General features: G+C 38.4%; 1 protein-coding gene across 5 annotated transcripts in view; it reads left to right on the forward strand.

Moving 5' to 3' along the window:
* The window catches only part of SLC41A2 (solute carrier family 41 member 2), a 119501-nt gene extending 110734 nt beyond the window's left edge, over positions 1-8767 (forward strand). For all 5 annotated transcript variants that reach the window (XM_038550815.1, XM_038550817.1, XM_038550813.1 and 2 more), the window contains one exon: positions 4971-8767. In XM_038550815.1, coding sequence (XP_038406743.1) covers positions 4971-5156 — 186 coding nt within the window. In that variant the 3' untranslated portion in view covers positions 5157-8767. The remainder of the gene's footprint in view (positions 1-4970) is intronic.
* Positions 8768-10285: the final 1518 nt, after the last annotated feature.

Raw genomic sequence — 10285 nt, forward strand, 5'->3', positions numbered from 1 at the left:
AGCCCCCCAGGCACCCTGGGGAGGTATTCTAGGAGGTAGCTCGGGCAGCCCTGGTCAGTGAGTTACCACTGCCCTGTCTGCTCATGCTTTTTTTAATTATAAAATACAAATGTACAGGAAGTTATAGGAAATAAAATAGCCTTGCATTTACTATGCAGCTTTAGCAACCCTTAACAAATTATTTAAGCAACTACTTCAAAACGATCAATAAAAATGCATCATGTATATGGTAGGTGCCACTTGTGTATCACTTCCTGGTCTCATTTGATTCCCTCCCGAGCAGTTGTCTAAATTGGTATGTATCACTGCCAAGCACGTTCCTCTACCACTGCTGCGGAATGAATCTATAAATAACATATTGTATTGTTTTTCATATTTATAAGCCTTATGGGAATCATACTTTATGTAGTCTCCTACTGCTTTTCGCATTCAACTTTATGCTTTTGAGACATATGCATATGGATTCATGTAGCTCTTTTTCATTTGTTTTAGCTTCTATATAATGTTCGGTTGTGTGACCTAGGAGTTAATTTCCTCATTCCTTTGTCAATAGACTTTTGAGTTTATCTCAACTTTGGACTTTTACCACAGTGGTGCAGTGAATGTTCTTGCACATTTCTGTGAGTGTGCATGTCGGAGTTTCCCAGCAAAGCTTCTGCAAGTCTCCAAAGATACTGGTCCACCCAGTCCTTGGAGTAGCCACTCGGCACTGGGGTGGGTAAAGCCCCCAGGCCAGTTTCCTCCAGTCATGAACACAGTTTCACCCTTTTACTCATTTTGCAGAAGAAAAGGGAGGGAAAAAATCCTGGTTTTATGTGGAATTGCTGGATTGGGGAGATACACATCTTCAAATTTAACAGATTTGCTGAGGTGTTATGCAGAGTAGTTGTGCCAGTTTATACTCCTGTGGCCAATGCAGAGTTCTTTTTACCAAGGTGATGTGCTGCACTAATGTTTAATAATTTGGGCTTTTGTGTGAGACTGTAGTGAGTTGGAACTTGTCTCCGCCCATGAGCTGTATGATCTCTGTGTGATCTCTGGCAGGCTAGCTGCACTTCACATATACCTTAGTGTCCCTTTATGTCAAAAAGGTATAATAATAGTCCATAGCGTATTATAGAGGTATTTTAAGGATTAAATCAGTTCATGTGAACCACCTTGAACACTGCATGTGTTCATCACAGGCCATTTCAAAAAACAATGTTCGCTATTATGATTGCTCAAAATTTGACTTTTGCTAGTCAGATGGGTATGAAATAGAGTTTAATGTGGCTTAATTTGCATTCCTGTATTATTAGTGAGGTTGAGCATCTTCGTGTTTATTAACACTTCTGATTTCCTTTTCTATTCTATTGGGTTGTTCTTTTTCTTACCAACTGTAGGAGTTCTCTGTATATTCTCTTTAAATATTCTAAATACTAATTCTTTGTCACTTATATACAATGCAGAGATTTTTTTCCCCCCAAGCCTGGGGCATGATTTTTAACTTTATGGTGTTTGTTGAACCACAGAAATCTTTAAAATAGTTTATAAGCTAAGATTGTATGCATTTTACTTACGAAATCATTCCCTACATCAAGGTCATAAGACATTCTCTTATAAAACTTCTCAGGTATTGCTTTTTGTACTTGAGTCTTACCTAGAATGTATTTTTGGGTATGAAGTATGGATGCTGTTTTATTTCTTTCTGTATGAATAAGCACTTGTCTCCTGAGTAGGGTTCAGCACACCTTTTTCTGTAAAGTGCCAGAGAGTAAATATCCTGGGTTTTGTGGATCATATGGTCTCTGTCACAACTGCATAGTTCTGTCATTGTGGCACCACACAGGTCACTGACCCTCTCTGACTTGATTGCTCCCAATGAACATTGGCGATTATGAGTGCCTCTTTCATGAGAATGTTGTGAGGATTAAATTATAGACTAAATAGACAGGAAGTAAATAAATGGGTAGAGTAGAGTTCCAATAAAATTTTATTTATAAAAACAGGCAGCAGGTTGAATTCGGTCCATGGGCTGTAGTTTGCCAATGCCTGTTCTAGACGAATCTAATCCATTCAATGTAGATATTAAACAAGCAATTAGTAAATTGTATATATATCATATATGTACGATAGATATATATTACATAAATTTATGTATATAAATGTATATTAACTATATCCTATGTAAATATATAACAATACACATATATTATAGATTTATTTCTATTTCTTGCCAATCCCATAGAAATTAGCTACCTTATTCTCTTCAAAACTATCATTTCCTCCTGTACACATTACTCACTCACCAGCACATTTCCTTATTGAACCTCCATACATTCCAGTAATACAGAGTTTACTGCATAATTTGTTCTATTTATAGGCAACCCCAATTTTTTTTTTGAAAATAGTTGTCTTTTGGTAACTTTTCTCCTGTAGCCTACAACTACCCTCTGAAGCTGTGTATTACAAACTCATGTCACCTGATGCCATGATCTTAAGTTTCCATCTCCTGCCCTCCCTGCCGGTGACAAACAGCTCTTGTTCTCACTGGATACTCTTTGTGTCCCACTGATTCTCATGGATTCAGTCAGATAGCAGGTGTCTGCTTTGTGAGCTGGTCATTTTGCTAGATACAGAAGATACAGGGGTGGACGAGTTCCTGTGGAAATAAGGCATCCAGAACAGAAGACGTGGCCTGGCCCATTCAGGCCCCAGTGCATGACTCTCTTTCTTGTTCTGAACCTTATGTTTTTATTGATGTAACCTGAGTTCATGCAGCTTTCTTACCTTTCTCTTCATGCCCCCAGACTGAGGTTCTTATTAATTATCTCAAAGCCAGTATGGCAGATACTAGGCCCTTTTGGGTTTTCTTCAACCCAAAGAAGTAAGAAGTTTGCCCAGAGTCATACAGCTGATAAATGGAAATCAAATCAATACTCTGTCATTTCCAAGTCTAGATTATTTCTAATACTCCATGCTTCCTCCATACATTGTCCTGATGGAACTTTCTGTGATTCCAAAACAATCTTTGCCAGGGAAATACTGTTGTGCTCAAAATTGCGTATCTGAGAAACCACTAAAGAGCCGACACCGATTCAAGTACATGAGGGTTTATTAACAAGCTTGAGCTTGGGTCCAAGTATATCTGACACAGGGGAGCAGGGACTTGGACCCCAAGGTTAAGAGGCGTAGCAATTTTATAGGGGCCAGTGGCCAATGAGATTGTAACACACACAGAAAGTTGCATAGTCATGTCGGTCCACACATAGGTTGGCCAATTGAATTACAATTTACCCTATAGTGACCGTTTGAACTAGCCTATCACTGGTCAGAATTGGCGCGCAGGTGTGGCGGGCAAAAGGCAGGGTTTACATTCTTTGGCGGTTAGGGGTTCCGCATTCCTATATGAGCCGCATTCCTATGTGAGCTGGTTTCTGGTAGGGTGTGCTCAGCAGCTTGATTAGGGTGGGGGAGCACCTTAAGCAGTAAGCAGGTCTTGTGGGGGTTATACATGAGATGGCAGGTGTAGCACAAAATGGAGTTAGTCGTGCTCTGCTTGTCCAGGGGTAGGGAATTTTTGTTAAATTTCTTGGGTCCTACAATACTAAAGAAGAAACAACCTCATGCAAAAGAAAATGGGGCTTAAAACACAGCCTCTCTCTGACAGATGTCCAGAGACATCTAAAGTTGACTCCTTTGGAATGGGTACATGTGTGTCTCTCTGTTTTGACAAGCCAATCTCCTCCCTGGTAAAGGTGTCAGAGCTAAACCACAGCACACAGTTTAGGACTCAAGGGAGATACCTCACCTCCATAGCCAACATGTCAGAACAGCAGAAGGTAACAGACCATTGGCATATACTCCTCCTGCACTTATCAAGTATTCCCACTGTCTAGAAGGCCACAAATTGTCATAGCAATGAAGCTCTTAAAATCTACTAGTAGCAGACATCTGATGAAAGCTTATTGTGTGCCCCCAACTGATCATTTAGTCTATTATTTTGTCTTCACAACATTCTCATGAAGGTAGGTGCCATTATTATCTCACATGTTCACTTGGAGAAATAGAATCTGAGAGGTTAAGTGATTTGCCTGCAGTCGGCTAGTAGGTGATGGAGAAGTGCTCACAGCCATGCCACTATTCTTGCCAAGTTGTCCAAAACCAGGGAACATTGACCTCTCTAACCCCAAATCCCTTTTTATTTATTTTTTATAAGGATTTTATTTATTTATTCCAAATCCCTTTTTAATACTGAAGGAGTTTGAGAGTTAGGGGATCCTCCTGCTCTTAATATCCAAAGAAAAAAAATGTTTATCTGATCCCCAAATTCAAAGCATTATGATGGTCTTCATATTCCTGGTAGCCTAGAAAATACTTACATATATCACCTCAGTATTTGAATTGCCCTTTAAAATACTTCAACTCTGTGTCTGTATCTGTACATCTATCTATGGAGACAGGTCATTCCTCATTCCACCTCCCTTCTGGCTATTGTTCTTAGCATAGACTGAAATTTCCCTTGGCAACCCACCCATAGCCTTATAAGTAGTAAGTGAACAGTTGGTTCCCTTTCATTTCACTTGATGTACCTGCAATAGGAGAATTTATTCCTTATTTTAATTTTTATTTCCATCTTTATATGTCTTCCTTCTTCACAGGTTTATCATACAGAAAGAAGTTGAAACAAACAATGGTACAATACTGTTAAATATAAGGCTTATTGGGATTTGGGGGAAGCTTGAAGAAAATGAGAAGGTATATGTGAAAAGTTGAAGAAATATGTTATTAATTGTGGAGATACATGGTTTTTTTTCCTTGTGAAAAGAAAAGGCTCCTGGCAGTTATTTCTTTTTTCCAAGTGTGGTTCTTGACCTGGACACATGCTCTTCCTTTCAGAAGGCAATGGTGTAGACTTATGGCCTAGTGCGTCTTATGTTTACTGGGCCAAGAATGTCCAAACAACAGGAGTAATCTCTGGTGTTTTCTAGGTATTTACCTTGCTGTGGATTGCTGACTGGATGGTCCATCACTTCTGGAGAAAAGGAAAGGACCCAGATAGCTTCTCTATCCCCTATCTAACAGCATTGGGTGACCTGCTTGGGACAGCTTTGTTAGCCTTAAGTTTTCATTTTCTTTGGCTTATTGGAGATCGAGATGGAGACGTTGGAGACTAATAAATCCTACAAACTGTTCTCAAGTTCCAAGGAGGAAAACACAAGACAACTACTTATGACTCTTTCAAAAATCTTAAATCAGTAGTTTAACTTCTACCAGGGTAATCTTCAGTTGGCCCTGATTCAATTAAATGGCCTTAACATTTTTTTAAGGAATTTGTGTTAAAACCAGAATGAACAATATTTGTGTTGCTTTTCATAGAATAAATGGTAATTTGACATAGATGTAGACACAAGCTTAAGCTCTGAAATTAATTAAATAGGAAAGAATACAGGATGTTTACAGTGAATAATTTAAAAACCACTGATGTAGCAGAGATGTGCTTTATTATTGTTTAACTTATAAAGCCAGGTTTGAGGAAACAGAGTTTTAGCCTGTCTTGTCTCATAGATGTGTTGTGCTGCAAATCCTACTATAAAATGAAAGGGACCCAAACCAAGCCTTTAATAGTTTTAACTATTAGTTTTTAACTAATAGTTTTAACATAGCAGGCATGTGTGTCAAGTTTTTTAACTTTATTTTTTGCCTAACAAAGCTAAACTCCATTCCCGAACACTCTTCCTCTGTGGCTCTGAAGGAAGCCCCAACACAATGCCCAGCCTCCTCTCTTGGCCTAGGCCAGGTTGGTCCCTCCTGCCCAAGCCCAGAAGTTACAGCACCTCTCAGGGGCAGGGGAGAGGCGGAGTGGGGAAGGGGGCTTCCTCATGTTTTCTTTCAAACGAAAAACACAATCTTATTTTTCTTTACAAAAGCAAAAAAAGGAAACCAAAAAAGATACCAACCTTTGAACTATTAAAAAAAAAAAAAAAATCATGGCTGGCACCCCTCTCTGCTAGCTGAGGGTAAGTGATCAGTTACTAGCTCCCAGCCTGACCAAATATGTTATGCTGAGCATGAGATAAACTCACTTTCCTCTGTGCCAATGCTAATTTAATTTTAGTTCTGTAAGATCTTGGCAGGCTACCCTTTAAATACAGAATGACCTCAAGAGATCTTTAAAGAAAGCAGTGGGTCATTTTGATCATTGATTTGGTGAAAGAATTTTGATCTAAGAAGACTGAATACTTAAAACCAGAAGATAAGCTGAGCTGCATTTGTAGGGACAAGGTGTGAGAAATTGTGTGCGTGTGTGTGTGTGTGTGTGTGTGAGAGAGAGAGAGAGAGAGAGAGACAAAGAAGCAGCAAAGAGAAATGTTTGAAGGAGAGCTGAATCTTGGATCATTGATAGCAAAGATCATAGTGCTATTGAAATTTTAGCATTATGTAATTATCCTTAAACACATTTTATTGATATGCTTTTGTCATTTGGTCCACAAATTTTGCTACTCTCCATGATTTACTATTTATTACCTATATTATAATGATTAGATTTTCTTATTAAAAAACTACCATTTAATATAACCATGGTTTTCTTCTAAGATTTTGAATAAGTAAGTGATTCATTTGCTCTTCTAAAGAAGTATGTTGCATCTTTTAGGCTTACTGTTTTAAAAGAGAGGTAGGTGGGTTATTTCAATTATTGACCATGCCTGTCCATACCACCTATCTGCACAGGCTTATTTCTACATGGGACTCTATCACATAAGTGATATGCTATGTTTCCTATATATTTTTCTAAAACTCTGACCTATATTCTAAAATTTGACCAACACTTTACTTATTCAATAGTAAGCATTTTTATATCACGTACAGTTCATTTAAAAAATACAGTAGAACCTCTCAAGATCATCAGATACCTAATAGTTGAACTGGTAAAGGGAAAATATTCATTAACATTGATTTTTATGGTTTAAGTTGTGAGTTTTAGTGTTAACATTATGTAAATAGTACATTGTTATAAACATGTTGGAGGAAGTATTCCTATTACACTCTTTAAAGTGAGACTGTGGTGTAGAGTTATATATTTTTGCTTATTTTGAAACTTTAATTATTCCACTCTTCTGCCTTGTAATGAATCTTCCAAGGTAGAGAACTGAACTAATTATAGACTTTCTCCTTTGGAGAGTTATAATGTCAAATAGTGAACATTCTCTTAAAGAACAATTAAGTCAATGAATATTTAGTTGCAAAGATTTTTTAATTTAAAAAATCCATAAAGAATCTCTTTGATTTTATCGTAAAGCATTTGTAAATTACTTACTTACATTTGGGCTGTATGATTCATAAGCATTTCTATTTGCCGATAGATTTTTATCTGGATTTTTTTAAAGATTTTATTTATTTTCATGAGAGACACAGAGAGAGAGGCAGAGACATAGGCAGAGGGAGAAGCAGGCTCCACGCGAGGAGCCCATTATGGGACTCGATCCTGAATCCCAGGATCGTGCCCTGACCAAAGGCAGACGCTCAACCGGTAAGCCACCCAGGCGTCCCTTATGTGGATTTATAACATAAAAAAGTACCCAGCAAATTACATTTTTAAAGCATTTACCATCATCTTTAGTGTATTACATATTCTGAAACACACTCAAATACACACCATCACATAGTACAACAGTACCTGTGAAATAAATCAGGTAGATATTCTTATCTGTATTTTTCAGTGTAAGAAACTGAAAAGCAGAGAAGTTACACTTTTAACATTGCCTGGGTGCAAAGTGCCCAAATCGTAACTAAAATCTGGGTCTCTGGTCTCCTGAGCCAGTTACTCTTTTTATGACCCCCGAGTGTATCAAGAGTACCTAACTAATGAACTGACAGGAAATAGGCTAGAGCATCAGAATTTTCTAAAGTAAAAGAATAGAATAATACTACATCTTTTAGGTCAGACAGGGAAGCCTCCACCATCTATCTCAATGGTAAGTGTAGCCAATTCTAAATTATTCATGTGCTTAAGACCAAGGAAAACAGATAAATGAAGACTTCAGAATAAAGAATAATGCCTGATTTCACTGAACATTTAGCGTCCACCACCTTCCCAGATTTAACATCATCTGTAGATGCTAATAAGTAACTAGCATAGCTGATTCGAGTTCTTTCTCCTTTCTGTTTTGGTACCCGATCTTGGTTACAGCAACAAAATGTCTAAAAGGCATGTCATAGGGAAAAATAAAGACATGGAAAAATCAGTTACTAATTAGCTCAATTTGCTTATAAAAGGGAAGTAGATTCCTTAAACTTTTTTTACTGGTTTTTTGAAAGCCCTTACATAAGTATGCAGCTAATAAGATGATTTATTTACCCACGAAATAATTTATTATCAGTCATATATAATGTAAATTGACAGTATTTATTTTTATACACTATATAAATTCCTCTCCAAACTTCTTCCTTTCACTAATTTATCAGACACTTTATTTATATAGAGATCATCTTTTTAAAAACATATTTTTATTCTTGCTCACTAATCATTTTTTTTCCTTTAAAATATAAAGTTTAGAAGTTAATAAAATGGAAACTTATGGTAATGTCTCTTCTGGGAGACATCAAAAGTTCCACATCATACACTATCGGTGATATAGCCAAATGAAGTACATTTTATGAAGTCTTTCCGTAATTGGGCTTCCTTGCCTTATAATGTATCTGTGGTATAGTATACCCATTTATGATGGGCATCTGCTATCTTTGAATTGTTGTAAAGTCAAATAAGAATAAAATGTAAGAAATATGACCCAGCCTTGTTGTACTTCTTGGTAAACCAGGTAAACATCAAGCCCATGTGGAACTCACCTAGAAGAGACTGAAGTGACCTGTATATTTGTTGGATTGATGAGTGTGATAAACGAGGCTCTGACCACACCGTGACCTCCAAACCATTGCTTTACCACTTTATCACTGTTGAGCACTCTTCTCATTTTCCACTTAGATTCCTAGGTCCATCTGTCCACACATCCTCTCGCCTCCTCCATACTCACTGGTGGGCTCTGGGTAAGCCCAGCCCTCTGCCTCTGCTTCGCCTGCACTTGAGCAGCTAACTATGGTTCAAGAAGGACACATGACTGCTTGGACAGACCTTTGGCATCAAGTTAGCCCCCCAGTACCCAGCAGCTGCTATATTTTTCTAATCACTTCACTCTCTGGAGATCAGGCTTTTGTCTCTAATTCTGTACTGAAGGTATACCTGTCAAGGTTGCCAAGAGCCTCCCTGTTGCCAAATCCAGTGAGCAGTTGTAAGAATTCTTTTTTTTTTTTTTTAATTAAAGATTTTTTATTTATTCATTCATGAGAGACAGACAGAGAGAGAGAGAGAGAGGCAGAGACACAGGCAGAGGGAGAAGCAGGCTCCATGCAGGGAGCGCGACGTGGGACTCGATCCCGGGTCTCCAGGATCACGACCTGGGCCGAAGGGCGCTAAACTGCTGAGCCACCCAGGCTGCCCAAGAATTCTCATTTTATTCACTCTCTAAAAGTATTTGAAGGTCTCCTTCTTCCTTGAAATGCTTTCTTCACTTAGCTTCCAGAAAACTCTGCCTTTTGCTTTCCTTTTCTACATCCCTGAAAGCCCCTTTCTTTTTGCTGGATCAAGCTCCTCAATCTCCACATTTTGGGATGGCCCACAGTTCAGTTTTGATGACCTCTTCTTTAGATGGACACACCCACCTCATTGTTTCAGATGCCATCTATTTGATTATTCCCAAAGGTATCCCTCCAGCCCAAGGCTCTCACCTGACTCCAGACCCATATGTCCACATGGCTGCTGGACAGCTCCACTCCAGCCACTGTGAGGTATCTCAAACATTTGAACAACACTGCCAACCACTTAACCCAACTGACACATGTAGACCACTATATCAAACAACCACAGAATACATGTGAAGGGTTAATCTCCTTAATATGTAAAGAACATCTATAAGCCAGGAAGAAAGAGACCAACACCCAATAGTAAAATAGCGAAAGATAATTCATAAAAAACACCCAGATAGATGCTCAGTACCAAACTAAAAGGAATGCTAATTAAAATCACACTGAGGGGGGCCTGGGTGGCTCAGTTGGTTGAGCCACTAACTCTTGATTTCTGCTCAGGTCATGGTCTCAGGGTCGTGGGATGGAGTTCTGCATCGGGTTCCATGTTCAGTGGGGAGTCTACTTGAGGATTCTCTCCCTCTCTCTCTGTCCCTCCTCCTGCTCTTTTTCTCTCTAAAGTATTTGATCTTTTAAAAAAAATTACACTGAGATGCCATTTCTTACC

Source organism: Canis lupus, chromosome 10 (assembly GCF_011100685.1).
Source record: "Canis lupus familiaris isolate Mischka breed German Shepherd chromosome 10, alternate assembly UU_Cfam_GSD_1.0, whole genome shotgun sequence".
Classification (NCBI taxonomy): Eukaryota; Metazoa; Chordata; class Mammalia; order Carnivora; family Canidae; genus Canis; species Canis lupus.